Genomic DNA, 27,399 nt, shown 5'->3' on the forward strand with positions numbered 1-27,399 from the left:
TTGCAGTTGTGTGCCGAGGCTGCTTAGTCCCCTGTGCTGCGCCCCCCCCCCCTCGTTTCCTTGGGGAAGCCTCCTTCAGGGGTTCCCTTCATCTTCTGACTCTGCAAGGGCCCCACTAAAACCCCAAATGAGTTTTATTGGAGGAAAGAAACTTTGTCTTGGAAATAAGTGTAACACACTTGCTTTCCTGAATCCCAAATGCAGCCTCAAATGCAGAAGTGCCCCTAGAAAGTCATGTTTTTGGGGTGCCTGGGTGGCGCAGTCGGTTAAGCGTCCGACTTCAGCCAGGTCACGATCTCGCGGTCCGTGAGTTCGAGCCCCGCGTCAGGCTCTGGGCTGATGGCTCAGAGCCTGGAGCCTGTTTCCGATTCTGTGTCTCCCTCTCTCTGCCCCTCCCCCGTTCATGCTCTGTCTCTCTCTGTCCCAAAAATAAATAAAAACGTTGAAAAAAAAAAAAAGTCATGTTTTTAAAAGCTTCCTGAGTGCATAATTAAACCTGATGTGTGCGTGGTTTGTATTCTGGGAGCTGATAACATTGTGATTTCTACTGTATATTTTTACGGCTTTTTTTTTTTTTTTTTGGCCCCATAAACATCTTTCAAACAAATAACTATGGACAGCAATTCAAAATCATATGGAGAATTTGTGGCCCAGGAATTGACCCAGGAGTCACGAGGAAAAATGGGCTTCCAGAACAGCTTCACAGGCCTCATCTCCAGTCCCTCACCCTCCTGTCCCTTGGGGCGTCTTTCAAAAACGCAGTCCCTTGGGGCGCCTGGGTGCCTCAGCCAGTTAAGTGTCCCACTTCAGCTCACAGTGGGTGGGTTGGAGCCCCGCATCGGGCTCTGTGCTGACAGCTCTGAGCCTGGAGCCTTCTTCCGATTCTGTCTCTCCTCTCTCTGCCCCTCCCCTGCTGGTGCTCTGTCTGTCTGTCTCTCTCTCAAACATAAATAAACATTAAAAAAAAAACAACAGTCCCTTTTCTTTCTTCTCCTCTTTTCTCCTCTGAGTTCCTCCTCACAGTCTATAAACATCCCAAGTTCCTCTCATCTTGAAACAAAACAAACCCAAACCCTCCCCCACCCTACCCTACATTCCCACCCCCTCATCTCGTGTCCTTCTGCTCCTCTCCGTCCCTCAATCTTTGCCTCCTCAGCAAAATGTCCTGAAGGCCCTGTCTGCACAGCCTCCACTTCCTCCCTCGAAGCCTCTCAGCTTCTGTTCAGGGGGACCCCTCCCCCGCCCCCTCCATGAGTTCCCATCCCCGCTCCGCCCCCCCAACCCCCGGGGTCGGTGGCAAAGGGAGTCCTCCTGGTCCAGGGTCTCTAACCCTGTCCTCCGACTCACCAACTCGACTGTCTCCTCCCTAGTCCAGCCTCACCTTGCTTCAGGCGGGGTACCAATCTGTGAACTTTCTTCCCCTGTAATATCTGCTTTTGAGATCATTTTAGGCTTTACTGTCTTTTGGAAGAGGAAAAGTAAACAGTAAAACAAATGAAGGATTCATAAGAAGTATCTTCAACTCTACCCCTCCCCCGCTCATGCTCTATCTCTCAAAAATAAACATTAACATTTTTTTTGAAAAAAAAAAAAAGTATCTTCAACCCGAGATTAATTCATGATATGTCTTAGACCATTCTTTTTTCTCCCCTTAAAAATATTAAGTTATCCAGAAAGACTTCTGCCCTTCTACTGTCCCACTAGCCTAGGACATCTCTAACCAACCACCTTCGGGTCACCTGATGCGGGGGCTGGAGGGAGTACTATGTAGTCACTACTTTTAGACGTTCATCTGTGGAAGACTAGTAAGAGAGAGGCGCGTGGACGCTGCCAGGCACCAACAGTAACCCCGCAGGTCCGCCCGCATCGGCAGGGGTGCGCGGACTCTGCAGTGTTCGGCCAGCTCTATCGCTCAGAGACGACCCACGTCCTGCGTCTCGCACCCTCCTTGGCAAGTGTTCCGTCTCGACTTAACTACGTCTTTGACACATATCCACTCCATGTTCAGATATTTTCAACCTTTTAAAAGATCTGTTTTGAAAACGGGATCGTGGAGGAAGTCTGCTTCTGCTTAGTGGTCAGGTGAGGGCTTGGGGGATGCGCGCTTCGCAAAACAACGTTCAACGCAAAAGCCCGTAAAGCGAGTAAGGACAGCGGAGCCTAAAGATTCGCCAGACGCTGCTCCTCCACTCCCCCGACTTCTGCAGGCGGCGCGCGCCCCGGAACCCGGCCTGGCGGCCCGGGACCCGCGCCGGCGAGCTCCGGACCGCAACCAGGCTTTCTGGGAAGACGCCTCTATAGACGATGGGGCGCTGGGGTCCGGCAAAATAGACCCGAAAGGTGGCCTCAGCCATGGAGTCCGCTGCGGTGAAAACGCACCGCCGTAGAAAGCCGGGCGCAGCGGGACCAAGCCGGCCCGCACCCAAGACCCTCCTCTACTCCATCTACACGCCTCCCCGGCCCCGGCCCCGCCCCCGAGGTGGAGAGCCAATCAGCTCGCTCCCTACCGGTGGACGCCAGGCCGTGAGGGCGGGCCGGCACTCCGCTAGGCTCTGCCGCAAAGTCCCTCCCAGCCAGGCCCGCCTCTTCCGACGCCACGCCTGCGCAGACGGTCACGCCCCCCGGTCCGGCTTCTGCCGGGTGTGCGCGCGCGCCGTGGCAGAGCTCCCGTGAGGCAGTGCGGGCGCGGAGCGCGGCGGCGGGCTTCTGAGGGGCGCGAGCGGAGCTTCCAGAGGTGAATGGCCCCGTCCTCACTGTTCTGGGCGTCGCGGGGCGTGGGGCTGTGGGAGCGGCGCCGATCCCACAGCTGCCCCTTCTTTACAGGCACCCCTGGGAATTCTCTTCAGGCGCGCAAGTAGCTGTCAGCGCGACGCAGTCGCGGTCCGCAGGGCGCGGGTGCGAGGGCAAGGGCTGAGGGGCGAGGGCGGGGAGGGTGAGTGGAAGCGGGAAGTGGGCGTGGATGGAGAGTGCGGCGCCGGTGAGAGTGAGGGGGCCTCCGGGTGGGGGCGGGGTTCCGGGGCGGTGCTCTGGCGGGAGAGCGAGGGCGGGTGGGGCCGAGGGCGGGAGGGCGTGGCCGAGGGCGGGAGGGGGCGGGGCTCAGGCGGGAGCGTGGTCCCTGGCAGGTGCGGGACTGTTGGGACGTGGGAGGTCGCTCCGGAACGCCACCAGCCGGCCGCGCGGGTCTGGGGTTTGTGCAGTTTGCCTTTCACGCCAATTCGGTGGCTTTTGTGGTTGTGTATTTTATTGACGTGCATCCGTGTCGTGACTGAATTACACAGAAAACAAAAGCGGAGGCTTTTTCGCATGTGTTACGCAGATCATTAATCCGTGCGGCTCGTCTCCGTCCCCGAGAAATTCTTTTGGTGAAGTCAGCGGGGTGGTTCGGTGGCGCGTTTGTGGCAAAGTAGCAAATGCCGAAAGCATTTTTACTTCATGTCCGCCTAGGTCTTTGGTGCTTCTGATCTGAAATTTGAGGGCACTTGGTTTTGGGGGTTTGGTGGGGTTTTTGCTGTAGGTGTTGTTTGGTTTTTTTTTAAGCCTAATTGGGATATGTTGTATTAGTTTTAGGTGTGCACCATGATGACCCCATTTCTGTACACTGCGAAATGGTTGCCGCATTAAGGCCTTTTACCACCCGCCACCCTACAAAGTTACATTTGTTTTTCTTTTGATGAGCACTTTTAAGGTCAATTTGAGGGTGGTTCTTAAATCTTAAACCTGATTTTCTCTGCACTAGGTTCATCGTGACTGGACATTGATTCTTGTGTGAATGGCGGGTGCTGATTCAGTCGTCGAGGTAAATATTTTGTTGACTCTTCCTCAAGGACATTATCGTATTTATATCTATTTGCTTAGAAAAAAGCAGGAAAAGATATAAGTATATCGTATTTATATCTATTTGCTTAGAAAAAGAAAAAAAAAGCCTGCTTAGCCACAGGCTGGCTTGGACTTGTTTAGATATATTTATTTTGAATTCAAAACTGAACTCATGCGATATGATGTATCTTTGGAAAAAATAAGATTTTCTTGATAATTAGGTTTTCATTATTTTTTCGGTGTTCTAAGTAATACCCTAGTTGTTTATTTTCTCTTTATCTCTGTCAAACATTTCAGCTACAACTACCTCAGGTTAGATGCTTCCCTCCCAGATATCTGTGGTATTTATCTATATTGTTCTTTTACAAATAGAGTTGTCTTATTAGTTGTCTTATTTGTGGTCTAATGTTTGTTTTTCCCCCCCAGGAGAAGTCATAGATTCTAAAAAAATTTTGTCCTTCTTCTGAACTTAACATAAATTTAGTTTGTTTGTATTTGGGTTTATCTTCTAAATATCCACACCATAAACCCATATCAGTTACAAAAAAGTTGTGCAGTTAAACCATGAGTTGTGGAAAAGAGTTTGTGGAAACATTAAAAAAAATTGATTATCCCAAAGCTGATAGTCTTAATGGGGAAGATTTTGACTGGTTGTTTGAGACTGTTGAAGATGAAGCATTTTTGAAGTGGTTTTGTGGGAATGTGAATGAACAGAATGTATTGTCCAAAGAAGAATTGGAAGCTTTTAGCATTCTTCAAAAATCAGGCAAGCCCATCCTAGAAGGAGCAGCACTGGATGAAGTTCTTAAAACCTGTAAAACTTCTGATTTGAAAACCTCTACCCTGGATGACAAAGAGCTAGAGAAATTGGAAGTTGAAGTTCAAACTCTGCAGAAATTGAAGAACCTAAAAATTCAGCGACGTAATAAATGCCAGTTGATGGCTTCGGTAACAAGCCACAAATCTCTGAGGTTAAGTGCTAAAGAAGAAGAAGCCACTAAAAGGCTGAAGCAGAGTCAAGGAATTCTAAATGCGATGAACACCAAGATAAATAATGAACTTCAAGCTCTTACTGATGGCGTTGCTAAATTGATGATGTTTTTCAGACATTCTAATTTGGATCAAGGGGCAAATCCACTGGTGTTTTTATCTCAGTTTTCCTTGGAAAAATATCTAAGCCAAGAAGAGCAAAGCACAGCAGCATTAACTTTGTATACCAAAAAACAGTTCTTTCAAGGTATACATGAAGTAGTTGAAAGTTCAAATGAAGAAAATTTTCAACTTTTAGATATACAAGCACCATCTATTTGTGATAACCAAGAAATCCTTGAGGAGAGACGGCTGGAGATGGTTAGGCTGCAGCTAGCATACATTTGTGCTCAACATGAGTTAATTCACTTGAAAGCAAGTAATTTGAGCATGAAGTCAAGTATACAGTGGGCAGAGGAGAATCTTCACAGCCTCACTAGCAAGGTAAACATGAGAAATGAGACTAGCGTCATATTGTAATGTTAGTAATGGAGGGTATGTTAGTATTTTAGAAAGGGAGATAAAATAAATACGTTTTCTTATTTTCTGTTTGTTCAGTGCTTAGTTTGATGTGTCATTGTTTCTTTTCTTTCTTTTTTTTTTTTTTAAACGTTTATTTATTTTTGAGAGAGAAAATGTGACCAGGGGAGGGGCAGAGAGAGAGGGGTACAGAGGATCGGAAGCAGGCTCTGTGCTGACAGCAGATAGCCCAACATGGGGCTTCAACTCCCAAATCATGAGATCATGACCTGAGTCGAAGTCAGAGGCTTAACCGACTAAGCCACCCAGGTGTCCCAATGTGTCAGCATTTCACACAAATAGATCTTGATATTAGTAAAAGGCAGGAACAGATTATAATGCAATCACATTAACTAATTTTAAACAAAAGTACTTTTTCTGAATTTGAAATTTGCGTGGGTTCAGATTCAGAGAACACTGAAGTTCCTTTTTATTTTTCTGTATGGGTGTTCTGCCTTGTCCGCTCCTTGTTTGGTGCTAATGAAGTCAGGGATGCAGTTCAGTGGACTGAAACCCTGACTTTTTGTTGAGAATGTACAGGTGTAGTGCACATATCTGTACTCTTGGAAAGCTTACTTTCTGGGTAATGTAACCACTAGATAATTGAGTGAAAACAGGACTGAAACTGAATACCAGTACCAAGTTACTTTCTGTAACTGCCATAAACTTCGGAATAACATCTGGAGTTCTGTCACTCTTTGCAAGGGTTAAAATCAGGTGACAGACTAGAAGAATAGCTACTGGGATTATTTTAGTTTTAAGAAAAACCTAAATAGCGTACATTTGCTTTCAGTGAGTAGTGTGCTAATTAATGATTTTTTTTAAGTAAGACAAACATGAAAAGCTCTCTGTTTTGGTAGCCATTACTGTACATATGTGGTAGTAATAGCATTAAAATTTAGTGATTTACCTTTGGCTTAGTCCACACTTTTCCTTTTTTTTAAACTGTGATTTTGGCTTTTGTTAGTATGAAATTAGTTTTTATTAGTGAGCATGTTAATCTGATAATCTAAAAGGGAAAGTAAAAAGAATTTTAAAATGATTTCAACTTCATACTGACTGGTTTAAATGCAATTGTTTTCTCTGTGTAGGCTCTTGGCAAAGATAATTTGGATGCTAAAATTTCTAGCTTGAACAGTGAGATTCTGAAACTTGAAGAACAAATCACTTATATAAAAGATAAAAGCTTGCCTGCTGTGGTAAAAGAGAATGCTCAGTTATTGAATATGCCAGTTGTAAAGGGAGATTTTGATCTACAGATTGCTAAACAAGACTATTATACAGCAAGACAAGAGTTAGTTTTAAATCAGTTGATAAAGCAAAAGGCATCATTTGAACTTCTACAGTTATCATATGAAATTGAATTGAGAAAGCATTGGGACGTACATCGTCAACTTGAAAATTTGGTTCAAGAACTTAGTCAAAGTAATGCGATGCTCCGCCAGCGATTAGAAATGCTGACAGACCCGTCAGTATGTCAGCAGATAAATCCAAGGAATACCATTGATACCAAGGACTATTCTACTCATAGGTATGCTTCTGTATTTCTTCAGTAATTCTTTTTGTTGTAAAATACCATAGAGAGTTTTAACTAAGATTGTGGAACTTTAAAACATTTTTTCTTTCTGTTCTGGCTCTCTGTTCTCTTCCTTCATTTCTCTTGTATGTGACTCTTTTCCTTTTGAATATTTTGCTCCCTTTTCCATTCTTGTTCAGTCTGGAAGCAGCTGTGTTAGAGCTGGGGTGGGTGGGCTGGAGGAGTGAATGTATACAAGGTCATATGCACCTTTAAGCACCATTGTTTAGATGCCTTATTTGAGGTTGGGGCAGAGTTTAACTACAGGGAGTTTGAGTACAGCTTGGGGTGTAGTAGGTTTTGCTAGGTAGAGAATTGATTGCATTTGGAGGTGTCAGTAGAGAGAGAAGACTGACTTCATTTCCGTGTCTAGTCAGGTGAATCGGCAAAAAGGAATGCTAGCTCCCAACCTTTTTTGGATGTCTAGGCAATTGATGATATAGGGATACTAAAATTGGAGGGCTAAAGTAGTTAAAGGCCTCAAAAGTCTGGATCCTACGCCTAATTTTTCTCTAGGACTAGGGGAAAGTGATCTAATCCTTTTGTTTTCTTATTAATGAGATGATGGGCATGGAAAGGGCTGCTCCATTGCAGTTTCAGAGGGTGGCATTGACATGAGCTAAGAATGCTTCCCCCCTTGGGGCGCCTGGGTGGCGCAGTCGGTTAAGCGTCCGACTTCAGCCAGGTCACGATCTCGCGGTCCGTGAGTTCGAGCCCTGCGTCAGGCTCTGGGCTGATGGCTCAGAGCCTGGAGCCTGTTTCCGATTCTGTGTCTCCCTCTCTCTCTGCCCCTCCCCCGTTCATGCTCTGCCTCTCTCTGTCCCAAAAATAAATAAACGTTGAAAAAAAAAAAAAAATTAAAAAAAAAAAAAAAAAGAATGCTTCCCCCCTTAAATTGTGTAGTTACATCCCACAAGAAAAAAATTGGCAGCCTTGGACTTGAACCAGTTTTATGAGGTCTGTTGCAACTTGCTAAAATAATAAAATAATTTTAAAAATCTGTGTTTTTTAATTTGAAGAAAAAGAGCAAACCCTTTTTGTCAGAAATGTGTAGAAAGTGCTACCTCACATTTTTCCATCTGTTCCAAAGGATTTTTCTGCTATTAATGTTTGAAGTGTTAAATGGCCTCATGGTCCATTAGGAATTTAATTCGACAATTAAACACGTAGAAGGCTGGAGTAGCAAGTTTACTATTTCTGTAGTTCTTTATTCACTGTATTTTACATTTTATATTTTTAACTTTCCACTTTTAAACCCACCACCATCCTATAAAAATAGGTATGTGATGTGAAAGTTAAGTCTCAGAGGTTGACTTGACCTGGGTCCGAAAAGACAGCCACAACTCCGACCTAGGTCTTCTGTTTCAAGTTCCTTGTTATTTCCACTACATCATAGTTGTCTTCTGTGGAAGAGATGTTTTCTTGGGAGGTATCTCTGAAACATGCTTTGTTTGAAGTAGGCTAATGACAGTTAAAAGTCAAAAAGTATTGTATATTTAAAACTTGGGAGATGAGAAAATGGGAATCAGATGTAGTAATTACAATATGTATTTCTGTAGTAAGATGGTATTTTAGCTGGAATGTTTTCGGTTGCTTGATGTAGCAGCAGATAGGTTAATTTTTTTTCCAGGTTAATATTTTTAAGTTGTTACTTATCCCCAAAGATGCTCAATATAGTGGATTATAATTTTGAAGACTGTATTGAGAATTTTTATATACTGATACGTAAGACTGATTGAGAATTTTTCTTATAACTTTATTTTTACATTTTAGGCTTTATCAACTTTTAGAAGGAGAGAATAAGAAAAAAGAATTGTTTATAACCCATGGAAACCTGGAGGAGGTGGCTGAGAAATTAAAACAGGATGTTTCTTTAGTACAAGATCAGTTGGCGGTATCTAGTCGAGAACATTCTTTCTTTCTGTCCAAACTGAATAATGATGTGGATGAGCTTTGTGATACTTTGTATCAAGGAGGAAATCAGCTTTTGCTTAGTGACCAGGTGGGTACATGCCATAGTAACTGAAGATGCTGTAAAAATTGTTTGTTGTAAAAGATACTGAAGAAAGAGTTAACATGAGGAAAATATTACCCCAAATTCTATTGCCCTAATATAAAATTTATTATTTTATATCCTAGCTTTAGTCACACATAAATAATATTTTTCAGATGGTTTTGATTGATGTACATAGAATTTTAAAAACTTACAAAATATTTTAGCCATAAAAGGATATGTGATGTTTATACTAAGTATTTAAAGACAAAAAAAACTACCCCTGTTATTATTTCACCTGTCTTACTAGCAAATAGAGAATTATTATATTTGAAGTTGTGTGTGATGGCATGCTTCTCCAAGTAGCATTTCCCTTCCTTCATCAAGGAGAACTACTTCGCTTGATTTTATTGTTTGCTTGCTTTTTTGTGTACTTCTATTACACATAGATATTCCTAGACAGTATATTGTTTAGTTTTGTATGTTTTTGAAATTTACGTATGGGGTGTAATTATGTTATGTATACTCCTTAGTAACTTGTTGATTAATATTAAGATTTTGACATTCTTCCATGTTGACATATGTAAAGTTTTCTCTTTCATGTAGTTAGTGTTCCATTATGTGAAATTCCACAGTTATGTGTTACGTTGACAGACATTTCAGTTATTTCCAGTTTTTGCTATTGTAGGTTATACTGCTGTGGACAGTCTGGTCGTATGTCTCACAGCTGTGCATGTGTACACACATGTGCACACTCAGCAGTGGAGTTGCTGTATCACGGGTTCAGTTTCAGGGTACGTCAAATTGTTTTCCAGAGCGGTTGTACCATATTACATGAGTTCAAAGAGATGATATTGATCCACATCCTTTTCCTCACATAGCACTATCTGATTTGTAAATTCTCTTAATCGGTGCATCCCATATAGGTCGTAATTTGCATTTCCCTAATTATTAAGGAGGTTGAGGCCTCTTTCAGTTATTTACTGGCCATTCATCTTTTCCTGAGAATTCTGTGTTCATCTCCTTTGTCCATTTTTTTAAAATGTTTATTTTTGAAATAGAGTATGAGTAGAGGAAGGGCAGAGAGAGAGGGGGACAGAAGATCCAAAGCGGGCTCCGTGCTGGTAGCAGTGAGCCCGAAGAGGGGCTCAGACTCACAAACTGTGAGATCATGACCTGAGCCGAAGTCAGATGCTCAACCGACTGAGCCACCCACTGCCCCTTTCGGGTTTTTTTTTTTTTTTTTAAATCACTTGTAGGAGTTTATATATTTCAAGTGCCAATCCTTTTTCTGTTACATGTGTTATATGTATTCACTTCCTATTTGTGGCTTGTCTTTTTTACTTTGCTTTTTGCTTTTTTTAGCATTTTAATTTTTATGTATTTTTTATTTTATTTTTATTACTCTTTGGTTTGCCATTTTTTATATTTTGTTTTTCATATCTTGTTAAGGTTTGCTCTTAACATCGCAATGATAGTCCTTTTTACTTTACCTTGTAGTACTCACTTTTAGTTCTCCACCAGGAGTTTATTTTTATGTATGATATGAGGTAGAGTTCTAATTTTATTAGTTCTTTTTTTCCATCTATAAACAAATTGTCCCATCACCATATTGAGGCATACAATAAAAATAAAATCACTCTTTCTGGTGAAGGGAGCCTCTTATCATTATGAAATAAATGATCCTTAAGTGCTTTTTGCCTTCATGTTTCTTTTGTTAGATACTGTGGGCACGACCAGTTCTGAACCTTCAGCTGGGTTAAGTCTAAGAGTCTTTGGAGGATCCAGGTGATTTCTGTCTGGGCTGTAATTCTATCCAGGGACTCTTCCACTTCTGGACCATTCTGATCTTAAGATTGTTGGTGTCCTGGGGCACCTGTGTAGTTCAGTCAGTTAAGTGTCTCACTTTGACTCAGGTCACCATTTCATAGTTCATGAGTTTGAGCCCTGTGTCGGGCTCTGTGCTGACAGGTCAGGGCTTGGAGCCTACTTTGGATTCTGTGTCTCCCTCTCTCTGCCCCTCCCCTGCTCGTGCTCTGTCTCTCTCCATCTCTCAAAAATAAACATAAAAAAAAAAAAAAAGACTATTGGTGTCCTGTGATCCTTGGCTTATCATGAAGAGGGTCTCCCATTTGACTTCCTACTTTCTGTGGACCTTGGACTTCAATTTTTCTCTCACTCATCTTGTGAGTCTCAAGAATCATAGGTTCTAATTTTCTAAGATTGGCGGTTGTCCTAGGTAAAGCTGCCGCTGGCCTGTCTTACCAGTCTGGGGTGTTTTATGGACTTCTAGTTCCTTTTAACGTCTTGTTATCTCTTCATTGCTTTTAGGAGGTTTTTGTTTTGCTTGACTTTTAAAAATACTTCATTTAGCCTTTTACATTTTTTTTCTTATGGGAGTATTGATTTGAATAACTAACCTACCTTTCCTTGAACAGGAATGCTTGTGATTATTTTTTTAAATAATTTTTTTATTGTGAAATATACAAAATGTAAAATTTACAGTTTTAACCATTTTTAAGTGTACAATTCAGCAACATTAAGTACAAAAATACATTCACATATTGTGCAACCATGACCACTATACATTTCCAGAACTTTTTCATCATCTCAAATAGAAACTCGGTACCCATTAAACAATAACTTTAGCCCCTTCTTCCTTAGCCTGTGGTAACTTCTGTTCCACTTTCTGTCTCCATGAATTTGCCTACTCTGTTACCTGATATAAGTGAAATCATATGTATGATTTCATGTGAAATAATTTGTATGATTACTGTTTTATTTATTTTTAATTTGTTTATTTTAATTTATTCATTATTTATTTTATTTTATTATTTATTTACTTATTTATTACTGTTTTATCCATATTGTAGCATATGTTAGAATTTTACTACTTTTCATGGCTGAGTAATATCCCATTGAATGTATATAGTACATTCTGTTTATCTGTTGATGGTCACGTGGGTTGCTTCCACCCTTTGGCTGTTGTGAATCATGCTGCTGTGAACATTGTGTATAGATATCTGAGTCCCTGCTTTCGTTTCTTTGGGGTGTATACCTAGAAGTTGGATTGCTGGATCATGTAGCAATTTTGTGTTTAACTTTGTGAAGAACTGCCTAACTTTTGCATAGTAACTGTACCATTTTTTAAAATCATTTATTTTTTTTTAATTTACATCCAAGTTAGTTAGCATATAGTGCAATGATGATTTCAGGAGTAGATTCCTTAATGCCCCTTACCCATTTAGCCCATCCCCCCTCCCACAGCCCCTCCAGCAACCCTTTGTTCTCTATATTTAAGAGTCTCTTATGTTTTGTCCCCCTCCCTGTTTTTACATTATTTTTACTTCCCTTCCCTTATGTTTATCTGTTTTGTATCTTAAATTCCTCATATGAGTGAAGTCATGTGATGTTTGTCTTTCTCTGACTGACCAATTTCGGTTAGCATAATACCTTCTAGTTCCATCCACGTAGTTGCAAATGGCAAGATTTCATTCTTTTTGATTGTCGAGTAATACTCGATTGTATATATATGCCACATCTTCTTTATCCATTCATCCATCGACGGACATTTGGGATCTTTCCATACTTTGCCTATTGTCAGTAGCGCTGCTATAAACGTTGGAGTGCATGTGTCCCTTTGAAACAGCATACCCGTATCCCTTGGATAAATAGCTAGTAGTGCAATTGCTGGGTCGTAGGGTAGTTCTATTTTTAATTTTTGGAGGAACCTCCATACTGTTTTCCAGAGTAGCTGCACCAGTTTGCATTCCCACCGGCAGTGCAAAAGAGATCCTCTTTCTCCGCATCCTTGCCAACATCTGTTGTTGCCTGAGTTGTGAATGTTAGCCATTCTGACAGGTGTGAGGTGGTATCTCATTGTGGCTTTGATTTGTATTTCCCTGGTGATGGGTGATGTTGAGCATCTTTTCATGTGTCTGTTGGCCATCTGGATGTCTTCTTTGGAGAAGTGTCTGTTCATGTCTTTGGCCCATTTCTTCACTGGGTTATTTGTTTTTTGGGTGTTGTGTTTCATAAGTTGTTTATCGATTTTGGATACTAACCCTTTATCTGGTATGTCGTTTGCAAATATCTTCTCACATTCTGTTGGTTGCTTTTTAGTTTTGCTGATTGTTTCCTTCGCTGTGCAGAAGCTTTTTATCTTGATGAGGTCCCAACAGTTCATTTTTGCTTTTGTTTCCCTTCTTTGGAGATGTGAGACGTGTTGAGTAAGAAGTTGCTGCGGCCGAGGTCAAAGAGGTTTTTGCCTGCTTTCTCCTTGAGGATTTTGATGGTTTCTTGTCTTACATTTAGGTCTTTCATCCATTTTGAGTTTATTTTTGTGTATGGTGTAAGAAAGTGGTCCAAGTCCATTTTTCTGCATGTTGCTGTCCAGTTTTCCTAACACCATTTACTGAAGAGACTGTCTTTATCCTATTGGATGTTCTTTCCTGCTTTGTCAAGGATTAGTTGGCCATACGTTTGTGGGTCCATTTCTGGGTTCTCTATTCTGTTCCATTAATCTGTCTGTTTTTGTGTCAGTACCATACTGTCTTGATGATTACAGCTTTGTAATACAGCTTGAAGTCCAGGATTGTGATGCCTCCAGCTTTGGTTTTCTTCTTCAAGATGGCTTTGACTATTCAGAGTCTTTTCTGGTTCCATACACATTTTAGGATTGTTTGTTTTAGCTTTGTGAAGAATGCTGGTGTTATTTTGATAGGTATTACATTGAATATGTAGATTGCATTTTAGCAATTTTGTTCTTCCTATCCAAGAGCATGAAATATTTTTCCATTTTTTTGTGTCTCCAGTTTCTTTCATAAGCTTTCTATAGTTTTCCAGTGTATAGATTTTTTTCACCTCTTTGGTTAGATTTATTCCTAGGTATTTTATGGGTTTTGGTGCAATTAATTGTAGATGGGATCAATTCCTTGATTTCTCTTTCTGTTGCTTCATTATTGGTGTATAGGAATGCAACCAATTTCTGTGCATCGATTTTATATCCTGCGACTTTGCTGAATCACAGATCAGTTCTAGCAATTTTTTGGTGGAACCTTTTGGGTTTTCCATATAGAGTATCATGTCATCTGTGAAGAGTGAAAGTTTGACCTCCTCCTGGCCGATTTGGATGCCTTTTATTTCTTTGTGTTGATTGATTGCTGAGGCTAAGACTTCAAATACTATGTTGAATAACAGTGGCGAGAGTAGACATCCCTGTCTTGTTCCTGACCTTAGGGGGAAAGCTCTCAGTTTTTCCCCATTGAGGATGATGTTAGCATTGGGTCTTTCATGATCTCAAGGTATGATCCTTCTATCTCTACTTTCTTGAGGGTTTTTATCAAGAAACGATGCTGTATTTTGTCAAATGCTTTCTCTGCATCTATTGAGAAGATCATGTGGTTCTTGTCCTTTCTTTTATTGATGTGATGTATCACATTGATTGTTTTGCGAATATTGAACCAGCCCTGCATCCCAGGTATAAATCCCACTTGGTCGTGGTGAATAATTTTTTTAATGTGTTGTTGGATCTGGTTGGCTAGTATTTTGTTGAGGATTTTTGCATCCATGTTCATCAGGGAAATTGGTCTATAGTTCTCCTTTTTAGTGGGGTCTTTGTCTGGTTTTGGAATCAAGGTAATGCCAGCTTCATAGAAAGAGTTTGAAAGTTTTCCTTCCATTTCTGGTTTTTGGAAGAGCTTCAAGACAATAAGTGTTAACTCTTCTTTAAATGTTTGGTAGAATTCTTCTGGAAAGCCATCTGGCCCTGGACTCTCGTTTTTTGGGAGATTTTTGATTACTAATTTGATTTCTTTACTGTTCAAGTTTTCTATTTTTTCCTGTTTCAGTTTTGGTAGTTTATGTTTTTAGGAATTTGTCCATTTCTTCCAGATTGCCCATTTTATTGGTGTATAATTGCTCATAATATTCTCTTATTATTGTTTGTATTTCTGTTGTGTTCGTTGTGATCTCTTCTCTTTCATTCTTGATTTTATTTATTTGGGTCCTTTCCTTTTTCTTTTTGATCAAACTGGCTAGGGCTTTATCAATGTTGTTAATTCTTTCAAAGAACCAGCTTCTGGTTTCATTGATCTGTTCTGTTTTTTTTGGTTTCGATAGCATTGATTTCTGCTCTAATCTTTATTATTTCTTGTCTTCTGCTGGTTTTGGGTTTTATTTGCTGTTCGTTTTACAGCTCATTAAGATGTAAGGTTAGGTTGTGTATCTGAGATCTTTCTTCCTTCTTTAGGAAGGCCTGGATTGCTATATACTTTCTTCTTATGACCACCTTTGCTTCATCCCAGAGGTTTTGGGCTGTGGTGTTATCATTTTTATTGGCTTCCATGTACTTTTTAATTTCCTCTTTAATTTCTTGGTTATCCCATTCATTCTTTAGTAGGATGGTCTTTAGTCTCCAAGTATTTATTATCTGTCCACATTTTTTCTTGTGGTTCATTTCGAGTTTCATAGCTTTGTGGTTTGAAAATATGCACAGTATGATCTTGATCTTTTTGTACTTGTTGAGTGATGATTTGTGTCCCAGTATGTGATCTGTTCTGGAGAACATTCCACGTGCACTGGAGAAGAATGTGTATTCTCCTGCTTTAGGATGAAGTGTTCTGAATATATCTGTTAAGTCCATCCGGTCCAGTGTGTCATTCAAAGCCATTGTTTCCTTGTTGATTTAGTAACTGTACCATTTTATATTCTCACCAGCAGTGCACAGGGTTCCAGTTTCCCCACATCCTCAGCTACACTTATTTTCCTTTTTTAAAAAATATATAGGGGTGCCTGGGTGACTCAGTCGGTTGAGTGTCTGGCTCTTGATCTTGGTTCAGGTCATAATCTCATGGTTGCATGAGTTTGAGCCCCACGTTGGGCTCTGTGCTGGCAGCATGGAGCCTGCCTGGGGTTCTCTCTCTCCTCTCTTTCCTCTCTCTCTTCTCTCTCTCTCTACCCCTCCCCTGCTCATACTGTGTCCTCCCTCAAATAAACAAAAAAAAAATTTTTTTAATGTATATAATAGTCATCCTAATATGTGTGAAGTGATAACTGTGATTATTACTGATTTTGTCTTTTTAGTTGTATTAATTTAGTAAAAACCTCCTGTGATGGTAGATTTGAAAATTTGTTGTAGTTCTCGCAGTGTTTTCTTTATATTTGAGTCTGTTTTATAAGTTACATTTGACCCTTGACCAACATGGGTTTGAACTGCATGGGTCCACTTATATTCAAATTTTCTTCAATAAATAAATATAGTGTAGTACTGTAAATGTATTTTTTCATGATTTTCTTAATCACATTTTTTTCTAGCTTACTGTATTGTAAGATTATAGTATATAATACACATAATGTACAAAATATATGTTAATCAACTGTATGTCAACAGTAGGCTCTCAGTAGTTAAGTTTTGGGGGAATCCAGATTTATATGCGAATTTTTGACTGTACGGGGAGTCAGTGCCCTAAACCCCCCTGCAGTATTCAAGGGTCAACTGTATTGCCAAGTTTAAAATTGTGATGAATTATTATCATGGTGGATTTGAATTGCAGTGAAGTGAACCATTTAGTATTTACATAATTACTTTCTCTATTCTTACTGTGCTTCCTGACTTAACATTTTTTTTTTTTTGGTCTGATATTAATTTTTCTATGCCATCTTTCTTTTGGTTAGTATTTTCAAAATATATACTTTTCACCTTTCTTTACACATCTTTTTATTCCTTTTTACTTAGCATTATGAAATAAACATTTTCACTCTGAATAATTTTCTTAATTTTTAATGTTACAGTAATTTCTGCAATCCACTGTTGAATATTTTTTTGATAGTCTTCATTTTTTTAATTTTGTTTGCTCTTGAATGACATCATGTATATCTTGTGTATATAGTTTTTTGTTGTTGGATACTTTTCATTTGGATGAATTCTTGGAAATAGGATTATTGGCTTTCTTAGGTATATACATTTTTTTGCGGGGAGGGGGGGACCTTTGATGCTGCCATATTGCTTTTCTGAGGAGTCGCACCTGTTTTTCATGCCACCAGCACTATTTAAATGTCTGCTAGACACCATTGATCATAAGGTACACCATCATTTTATGAATTGCTAAAAAAGAAAAACTTTCTGTTAACTGACACAATACTTTTTTATTTTGAATTTTTATTGAATACTTTCTAGAAGATATCTTCTAGGTGCAGGTAGACATGGATTTTTGTCATATCACTTTTCTCTTTTTAATGTCATATCACTCTTGAATATACGTGTTAGAAGGAAAAAATAAGCCAATTAAAATGTTTAGGGTATTTCAAAGCTTTACACTTGACGTGCAGTTCTTCTATGTTATTTTTGTTTTTTCAGTTTATTTATTAGAGAGAGAGCAGGGAGGGGCAGAGTGAGAGGAAGACAAAGAATCCCAAGCAGGCTTCCCACTGTCCGTGTAGAGACTGATGCGGGGCTCAAACTCATGAACTGTGAAATCATGACCTTAGCCAAAGTCAGACGCTTAACCGACTAAGTGCCCTTTCTATGTTATTTTTTGGCTCAAAGTTGTTGTCTTTATTTTTCTACATTATACATTAAGAATGTTGGTGATAGCAAAAAAACCTTAATAACCCAATTAAAAAATGGGCTGAAGACTTGAATAGAGATTTCTCTGAAGAAGATGTACAAAGGGCCAACAGGTATATGGATAGTGCTCAGTGTCACTCATCATCAGGGAAATGCAAATCAAAACCACAACGAACGGGAGTGCCTGGGTGGCTCAGTCGGTTAAGCGTCCAACTTCGGCTCAGGTCATGATCTCATGATGTTCATAGGTTCATGGGTTCGAGCCCCACCCCATATCAGGCTCTGTGTTGACAGCTCAGAGCCTGGAGCCTGCTTTGGATTCTGTGTCTCCCTCCCTCTCTGCCTCTCCCCGTTCGTGTGTGCACTCGCTCTCTCTCTCTCTCTCTCAAAAATAAACATTAAAAAAAAAAAAACCCACAATGAACGATTACCTTACACCTGTTAGAATGACTAGTATCAAAAAGTATTGGCGAATGCTGAGAAATTGGAACCCTTGTACACTGTTGCTAGGAGTGCAAACTGGTGCAGCTGCTATGGAAAACACTATGGAGGTTCCTCAAAAACTTAATGATCCATATGATCCAGTAATTCCACTTCTGAGTATTTAAACAGAATTGAAATCGGGATCTTGAAGAAGCACTTACACATTCATTGTAGCACTATTCATAATAGCCAGGTATGGAAACAGCTTAAATGTCTATCTGTGGAGGAATGGATAAAGAGAATGTGGTATGTACGTACAAGGTATTATTTAGCCTTAATAAAAAGAAATCCCGTGGGGCGCCTGACGTCGAGTGTCCAACTTCGGCTCAGGTCATGATTTCACAGCTTGTGGGTTCGAGCCCCACGTCGGGCTCTGTGCTGACAGCTCAGAGCCTGGAGCCTGCTTTGGATTCTGTGTCTCCCTCTCTCTCTGGCCCTAACCCACTCGCATTCTGTCTCTGTCTCAAAAACATTAATTTTTTTTGAAAAATAAATAATAGAAATCCCGTAATATGTGACAACATGGATGAACTTGGAGGAAATTATGCTAAGTGTAATAAACCAGTCACAAGGACAAGTAATGTATGATTCCACTCACAAAGATATCTAAAATTGTCAAACTCATAGAGGCAGGGAGTAGAATGGTGGTTACCAGGGATTGGAGAGGGTAAATGAATTATTAATCAGCAGATAAAAAGTTTCAGTTAAGTAAGATATATAAGTTTTGGAGATAATGCTGTGCAGCATTGTGCCTGAGTTAACAATACTGCATTATACTCTTAAAAATCTGTGAAGAGGGGAGATCTCATGTTAAGTGTTCTCATCACAGTAAAAAACTTTTTTTCCTGAATGTTGGTGATAGAGTGTTTCTTATGAGTAGTTAATAGTAATCACAAGATGCTCTGAATTTTAAAATGATACGGATGTCAGATATCTTTTTTTATTTTTATTTTTTATTTTTATTTAAAAAAATTTTTTTTTAACGTTTATTTATTTTTGAGACAGAGAGAGACAGAGAGAGCATGAACAGGGGAGGGGCAGAGAGAGAGGGAGACACAGAATCTGAAACAGGCTCCAGGCTCTGAGCTGTCAGCACAAAGCCCGACGCGGGGCTCGAACTCACGGACTGCGAGATCATGACCTCAGCCAAAGTCAGATGCCCAACTGACCAAGCCACCCAGGCGCCCTGGATGTCAGATATCTTAAAATGTGAAAGGTTTCATTCTAGAATCACTAAAGTATGATGATTTCACTTCACTATAATCTTACTGGCATTTAATGTTTTTCCTTAACCCAGTGAAATCTAAAAATGCCACGCATACAAATTTTAACTTGCATTTTTGTTGTTAATCAAGGTGGATATTTTTCAGTGTTGTAGGAATATTATTTTAGTAATTGTTAAGATCTTTCATATTGAAATTAAAGGTGAGATTATAGTTTCTCATTCAAGTTTACCAAGTTTTTCCTCAAAGGGAGACCATGTAATGTAGATATTACTTGATTTTGTTAAAATGTAATTGAAAAAGTACTGCTCTCTGGAACTGGCATTTATGACATGTGTTAAGCAGTCATTCTTGAACTTGTTTATAAGAATCACCGGGGAGCCTGTTAGAGTTTGAGTAATGCAGTGTGGAGTGAGGTGTAGGAATCTGTATTTGTCACAGGCACCCCAGGTGATTACCATGCTCATGGACCATGTTGAGAAGGTGCAGAAGATTGAGACAGAGCTGTGGATTTTCTCTTTGGGGATACTGGCTGGAAATTTCTAGAGGTAGAATACTTGATTAGAAAGCCATGGAAACTTGTTAATAAATAGTTTTTAATTTTAGGAGGTAAGGCATTTCAGTGTATTAAATGTAAAGGGTCTGGCATGTCTAGGTTCTTGAGCAGGAGAACTACATGGTAAATCTGGATTGTTGAATGTTACATGTAACTCTGTCTTTAACAATGTGAAAAGAGAAAAATGGAGATTTTTGCTGAGATGATTCTTTTTTATTGGTAATTGCTTCATTTCAGGGCTTTCTCAGTACCTCTTTTCTTTAGCGTAGACTGAGATTAGGCTAAAAAAGGTTTGATCAGTTAAGTGGATTGTTAACTTCATGAAAGAGGTGATGTTCATTCTTATGCCTCTAGTCTCTAAAACAGTGATTGGCATGTAGTAGGCATTTAGTAATATTTGTTGAGTGTATGAATATGCATAACAGTTTATATGTCAAGTACTCTTCAGGGAGTAACAGTTTGTTCTGAATCTCTTAGTTATCTGTCCAAAGTTGTTGCAATTGAGTCTAACATAGAATTTGTATTAAACCTACTATGGATTTTTAATTGAGGTTTATCATTAAAATCATGTGAATAACTATATCAGATTCTTTCCATGTAAATTACATTTTGAGTTTGTTTTTTTTTTTTTTTTCAACATTTATTTATTTTTGGGACAGAGAGAGACAGAGCATGAACGGGGGAGGGGCAGAGAGAGAGGGAGACACAGAATCGGAAACAGGCTCCAGGCTCTGAGCCATCAGCCCAGAGCCCGACGCGGGGCTCGGACTCACGGACCGCGAGATCGTGACCTGGCTGAAGTCGGACGCTCAACCGACTGCGCCACCCAGGCGCCCCATTTTGAGTTTTTATAATTGCTATTACAAATAGAGCTTTTGTATTAAAAGCATTTTTATTTTTCATTTAGGAGTTAACAGAGCAGTTTCATCAAGTTGAATCCCAGCTGAATAAGTTGAATCATCTTCTTACTGATGTTCTTGCTGATGTGAAGACAAAAAGAAAAATTTTGGCATCTAATAAACTGCATCGAATGGAAAGAGAATTATATGTATATTTTTTAAAAGATGAAGATTATCTGAAAGATATTGTGGAGAACTTAGAAAACCAATCAAAGATTAGAGTTGTTGGTCTGGAAGATTGAAGATTATTAAAAACGGAATCTTTACTACATATGCTATGTTTTAATGTTTTCTATATTAGGGGGAAAACATAGCTAATAAACACTACTAAAATTTTAAATTTGAGGTCAATGGAACATTTCATTTAATTAATTCAAGTATTGTATCAGTTTGGTTTTTTCCCTCATATAGTATATTTATTCAAAGTACCAGTGCTTTCTATGACTTGAACATTTGCTTGGTGGGACCTAGTTCTGATAACTTTTTACTTACAGGGAAAAAACATTATTATGTAATGCAAATATTTCTTAATAGAATTAGTTCAGTCGCTTTTACTTTTTTTTTTTTTAGAAATAGAAAATTTCTACTGTGAAACATTTTAAACCTTTGTAGAACTTTGAATCAGCATTGTTAAACCCTAAGGTGTTAAACACCTTAATATGGAATAGCCAAGTACCCTCGTATTTGACTATAAAGTAAAATTCTATAAAGTAAAATACTCAAACTATATCCCCCCGTAATTCCCTGCTGTAGACTTTGAGACTCTGAATGTTCCTATTTGTTCCACAAAGAATGTTGGGTATCCATTGGCCATTGTTCATTTTAGCATCTGGGTCCTGGGGACTTAGAATTTCTGCAAGACATCTTAGTGCTTTGACTTCAGTATGACACATTATGAATGATTTTTAAATGAAATTTGAAAATGCCATAGAAGTGGTTGCTCAAAGGATGTATAGTCTATTTTACCTGTTTTTCTGGAGGGAGAATACTTAAATGTTAGATTGTATCAGTTGGGATACAAGTGTATTATTTGGACCATTAGAAATTATTTTGAGTGGGATAAAATAATTTGAAATAGCTTATTTATCAGTCATGACATCAAGTGTTTCTTGAGTGCTTGATTTATAAGTGGCCTGTTACATACTATGTAAGCTCTGCAGAGGAAAAGGAGGATCTAGATATTCAAGGAATATTCCTTATTCAAGAATATTCCTGCTCCAGAATATATTACTTTTTAATATGGAATGCTAGTCTAAAAACTACACTTTTGTGGAATTTTTTAGCTATAACCATCAGAAAATGGGTATGCTTAGGTGACAGATAAGCCCTCATAATTTTTATAATCTGTTGAACAAAATTATTTTGCCAATTATTATATTTGTACATTATTTAAAAATGTATATTTATTAAGTAGATCTAAATATGCTTGAAAATTTCTAACAATCTTGTCTAAGATTTTTCTCTTAGCTCCTCATGGGTGACTTTTATTCCTTTTTTTTCTTTCTCTATTCTACAGTGGAATAGAGAATTTACTTAAAATTTTTCTTTTCTCCAGTAATGTGCAAAAATATGTCACCTAGTTTCCTGGCTCATGGAACAGCACATTCTGTTCAGATTAGTGCCATGTGTGTTAGATGTATGACCAGCTACTTGATGATTTGTACTGTCCCTTCCACACCTTCGCCCACTCAGCCCAGGGGCGAGTACAGCTGAGAGGTGTGCATGGAATGATGTCAGGTTGTGTGTCTATCATAATTACCCAAGTCCATTAAAAATGTTTATGTTACTAGATTTGTACAGTTGAAGATTATAACAGCCATTTGTTTCAAACCTCAGGAAGTATATGAATAGATTGCTTGCTTCAAAATTGGTTAAATAGAAATTGTATGCTTTGTTACCTGTTTACCATAATATTCCAGTTGAGTCTCTAACCATTTTGCCTCCTTCTTGCTATTCTGTTGTATCGGTAACTATGGAGATAATTGATTCCTATTTTACGTGGTCATTACAGAGAGTGATTTTTATGAATGTCTCTGTATGTAACATTTTTCAAATAAGTTCTTATTTTGAAGTAAAATTAATATATGGATATTATGTTTATCTTACATTTAGGATTTATGAAAATGGAAACTTATGAGGCATTTGTAGGCTTTGATCCCTGTAAGATACCGCTTTCCAGTGTTGCTCAGAAGATTATGTCTGCTGTGTACTCAGGTGACTTAGTGGAGTCTAAGCATTGGAGAGGGGTGAAAAGAGTGAGTAATTTTTATGAATCTGTCTTTAGTTACCCTAACTAAGGTTTGAAAATGAGCCAGCAGAATTATTCTAAGGAACTTTATATTGTGTAGAGAAGCTTTGCTACAAACAAATGGAGTCCTGCTCCCCTTGGTTTCCTCTCATTCAGTGATAACTGACCTGCTGCTCGCTAGACTTCACATTCTCTTAACCCTTAACACTTTAAAATTTCTTTTCAATATTTATTTTTGAGAGAGAGAGACAGAGCATGAGCAGGGGAGGCGCAGACACAGAATCCAAAGCGGGCTTCAGGCTCTGAGCTGTCAGCACAGAGACTGATGCAGGGCTCAAACTCACGAACCATGAGATCATGACCTGAGATCAAGTCAGACGCTTAACTGACTGAGCCACCAGGCGCTCCAGCCCTTAATGCTTTAAAATGTAGCACTCTCTTCCTTGTTCCAGGCATGTATGCCAAACATTTCCTGAGAATCTGCACTGGCTGTGTAAGTGACCTCAGAAGAGATGGGCTGTTTCACGGTGCCCCTGGCTTCAGCCTTAGCTCTTGGGTCATTGAACGTACATTGACATAGTATTTGCTTACTATGTGTGGCAGACAAGAGAGGTGTTTTTGACAGTGTGTGTATTATGCTGCCAGAGAAATGAATAAATTCCTAGGTGGCAAAGATCGACAGATATGTGTATGTGCATTTATGGCATCATATATAGCAGCAGTGACATACGCTCACAAGTATGACTGAAATATTTGGAGCACCAGTTATTTTTTTTACTAGCAAAGTTGTCTTGTTTTTTAATATTTAAGTCGGCCAATTTGTTGTTTCTTTTCCACAGAGTAAGTTATACGTGAATGAGATATAATTGAGTAATTGTGATAAAATAATTGAGAGTATTGAAAAATTGTGCAAAAGCTATATATGTGCAGTTTCTCGAAGATATAGGTAGCACTTAACATTTAGATTTGTTCATATTCAGGCCTCTGTTGCTCATGAGCCTCGTTAGAGTAGAAGTCATTAATAAATGAACTGGTAAGAATTTTTGGGTATGGACTACCTACCTAGCAATTTTGATAGTGTTTTGGGGAGTGGTGGGGGGCATATAGTAAGGAAGATAAATACTTAAATATCAAAGAGCTTTCTTCTTTATCCTGTATAGTTTCTAAAATAAAAAAGCAGTGTGTACTTGACAGGTAGAAATGTACTTCCCTTTAAAAACTGATAGGAATAAAAAAAATGATAGAAATAGTAAAATGTCTCTGGTAGCTTCAGTGTGAGTCTGTTGAGAAAGATTTATGGCCATCAGTCGATCTTCTGAACTCTTGTCATGTTCTTATACCCTATAAAATTCTAGTTTTCATACATTTATTGAGAGGTAGTAGGAAAAGATAAAGGTATTTTTCTGTCAAATGTTCCTGGATTTGGAAAAATAGTGGAATTTTCATATGGATTCTGTATTGTCTGTTGCTACATAACACCCTTGCTACCAACTTAGCAACTTAAAACAACCCACATTTGTTATCTCCCAGTGTCTGTGGGTCAGGAGCTGGGGCACAATTTAGCTTCATCCTCTGCTGGGCTATAGTGCAGAGGTGTGAGCCGGGGCTACGGTCTCATCTGAGGCCCGAATGGGGAAGTATTTGCTTCCAGTGCACATGGTTGTTGGCAGATTCAGTTCCTTGTAGGCTTTTGGACTGAGGGCTTCGGTTGGCTGTTGGCTCTAAGACACCTTCAGTTCCTTTTCACGTGGTTCTCCTTAGGCCTAGCTTTACGTGATAGCAGCTTGCTTTTTCCCTAACAAGAGTGTTGTCATAGTTGTCTGCAGAGTAATTGGGAACATCTTGTCACCGTTGCTGTACTCTGTGGGTTAGAAGTGAGCCAGTAAGTCCCACCCACACTCAAGTGTGTGAGTACTAGGAAGGAGGGGTCTTGGGACCACCCTGGAGTTTGTCTGCCACAGAGTCTCACCAGTTTCTTATTTCGTATGGATTGGATTAAATTGGTTGCTGGTGGGTTATTGATGAATGATGCTGGACCTAAGACCTAGTTAATTCCTGGACCCTTGTCACATGCTGAGTTGTTACTGCATCAGACCCTTACGTCTTACAAGTAAAATACTGTATTCGGTGTCTCATTTCTAAAACCTATTTCATACCAAATAAATATAAAAATTGAACTCATAAATCAGTGAGAATAACTACAAATATTTGTTACTACAAACAAGTAACACCGAACAGCATTACCATTACACGTCACTTCAGGGTCTGCATTTCTGATGTGCTACACTGAGGGATCTTGCGATACACATGCAGTAAGGGTTGGATTACATATATCTTCTTGCTGCAAGATTGATCATTATTTAAAAACCCTTTGCTGTGAGAAACAAAATATGCAAAAACTTAAACTACAGTTTAATGAATTAATATGAAGAGGACATCCTTGTAATTGCATCTTCAAAACCTCAACATTTCCTTCTCAATTAAAACTCTCTCCTGCTCAGAGGTAACCGTCATCCTGACTGGCAGTCACCTCCACTTCCTGATCATGGGCATTTTCTCCAGAGGCTTTTTTGGCAGAGATTATGTGTACGCAACACCAGTGTGTCCTGGGAGCAGGATCAGACTGCATGGCTCAGTCTCCTTGCAGTCGGGTGTGACCCGGGTTCCTGTCTGTGGGACGTGTGCTCAGGTGGTGTGTGCCATTTCCAGGGTAGGCCCAAAGACATTCAACTTGCTTCCCAGCTGGCCTCTTTCCTTCCACCCAGTAGGAACCCCAAACGACTCCTTTCAAACTCTGCAAATGATAACAGTGTCCTAGAGGATTGTGGAACATGTTGGAAACTGCAGTCCTGGAGAGACTTCACAAAAGATGTGTAACCAGCTGAGTACACTCACTCAGAACATGAAAGGGAAATAAACTTTATTCTTTAAGCCATTGTATTGTTGAGTCTTTTGTGACTGTAGCTTAGCTTTGTACCTTAACTCATATACCTTTTTTTTTCCCCCAGAGAGTGCACAAGTGGGGGAGGAGGGCAGAGAGAGAGAGAGAGAGAATATCTTAAGTAGGCTCCATGCTTAGCATGGAGCCCGATGCAGAGCTCAATTCCATGACCCTGGGATAATGACCTGAGCCGAAATCAAGAGTCAGACGTTCAACTAACAGCCACCCAGGTGCCCCAACCCATATGCATTTAAACTAGATTGAAAATTGGGTTCATCTGACTTAAATTTTCAGTCATTTGGTGGTTCAATAATGCCGTTGAAAGTCTTTGGTAAATACTGGGGGAAGAGTTTGCAGGGTGATTTCAGGGCTGGCGGCTGACCTGCTGCTATGTGTAGGATTATGCATATGATTAAGCATGTTTATTAGAAGATATCTCTCTTTTGTCTAAGGACCTATAGAAATCAGATACACGTTCTAGTACACATTTGTCCAAATTATTTTTCATTCTAACAGCTTAGATGTGAATGTGGTATCTTCCAGTGGAAAAAAAAGAACAAAAACTTTGACAGACATTCTAAATTAATTACAATTTGAGACTCAAAAGGTAAATATTTGTGAAAATCCAGTTCATTAATTTGAACTGTGTCTGTATTGCTCCCATCTGTAGAAATGTCTGTGATTTCGAGGACAGATAACATAAAACTAAATGACCAAGTAGATCTATTTTGATTGTATTCATTCTGGTCAAGAGTATAATGGATAAACATTTTGTATTTTATTTCTAATTAAATAAACATAAAATCCTTATATCCAGTCACTTAGCAAGCCCTTCCAGGTGTGGGATTTCCGTCCCCACCGCCCCCATGCCAGCCTCCACTGCTCCTCACGGGGGACATATGCAGTGGTGGGTGTCCTCCTTGCTGTTGGCCTTCATTACTGCCACTCTGGACTTGCCTTCATGCCTTTGCTCGAACTAGCTCAGCCCTTGTCCTCACCCTCTGCAGAGCTCCTCTGTGGAAATATGCCATGTGCCATAGGGCCCCTGCCGTCCCTTTGTAGCGGCCCTTTGTAGTCTTGTGTCCCACCACCGTCCCTCTCACTTTACCCCCCCCCCCCACTCAGATGGGACTGTAACTTCCAAAGGTGACATTTTCTAACACCATCCTCTACTTAACCCTTTTCTCTCTCCTTCACTCAACTGGTGAAAGCATTTTACGAGTTCTGCCCCAAATACTTCTGCTCCCAGGAAGCCTTCTTAGAAGTAAGCTGCCTTGGGGCACCTGGGTGGCTCAGTCAGTGAAGTGTCTGACTGTGGCTCAGGTCATGATCTCACAGCTTGTAAGTTCAAGCCCCACATCGGGCTATGTGCTGACAGCTCGGAGATTGGAGCCTGCTTCGGATTCTGTGTCTCCCTCTCTCTCTCTGCCCTTCCCCTGCTCATCTCTGTCTCTCGCTCTCAAAAAATAAACATTAAAAAAAATTTCTTTTTAGAAGTAAGCTGCCTTGCAGTCCTTCACGGCTCGGCTGAGAGAACACACTGTGAGGTT

At 39.7% G+C, this 27,399-nt stretch overlaps 2 protein-coding genes across 6 annotated transcripts in view; both read left to right on the plus strand.

Annotated features, from left to right (window-relative positions):
• The first annotated feature begins 2,608 nt into the window (after positions 1 to 2,608).
• On the plus strand, positions 2,609 to 25,839 carry HAUS3 (HAUS augmin like complex subunit 3). Of its 5 annotated transcripts, XM_045474798.1 has the most exons (7): positions 2,609 to 2,734; positions 3,737 to 3,796; positions 4,243 to 5,289; positions 6,456 to 6,895; positions 8,714 to 8,942; positions 9,622 to 9,727; positions 20,669 to 20,798. In XM_045474798.1, the coding sequence occupies exons 3-7, from the start codon at positions 4,381 to 4,383 to the stop codon at positions 20,695 to 20,697; spliced, it is 1,713 nt and encodes a 570-aa protein (XP_045330754.1). In that variant the 5' UTR covers positions 2,609 to 2,734; positions 3,737 to 3,796; positions 4,243 to 4,380; the 3' UTR covers positions 20,698 to 20,798. The 5 variants fall into 5 exon arrangements, with proteins under 5 accessions (XP_045330754.1, XP_045330751.1, XP_045330755.1 ...); XM_045474795.1 differs by lacking the exon at positions 9,622 to 9,727 and having other exon boundaries at positions 2,610 to 2,734; positions 20,669 to 25,839; XM_045474796.1 differs by lacking the exons at positions 2,609 to 2,734; positions 9,622 to 9,727 and adding an exon at positions 3,168 to 3,187 and having other exon boundaries at positions 20,669 to 25,839.
• Positions 22,745 to 27,399, plus strand: part of POLN (DNA polymerase nu) — a 151,486-nt gene continuing 146,831 nt past the window's right edge. The window contains 1 exon segment of the mRNA XM_045474955.1: positions 22,745 to 22,919. Within this exon segment, the coding sequence (XP_045330911.1) occupies positions 22,745 to 22,919 (175 nt within the window).

Source organism: Leopardus geoffroyi, chromosome B1 (genome assembly GCF_018350155.1).
Source record: "Leopardus geoffroyi isolate Oge1 chromosome B1, O.geoffroyi_Oge1_pat1.0, whole genome shotgun sequence".
In the NCBI taxonomy this organism is placed as follows: Eukaryota; Metazoa; Chordata; class Mammalia; order Carnivora; family Felidae; genus Leopardus; species Leopardus geoffroyi.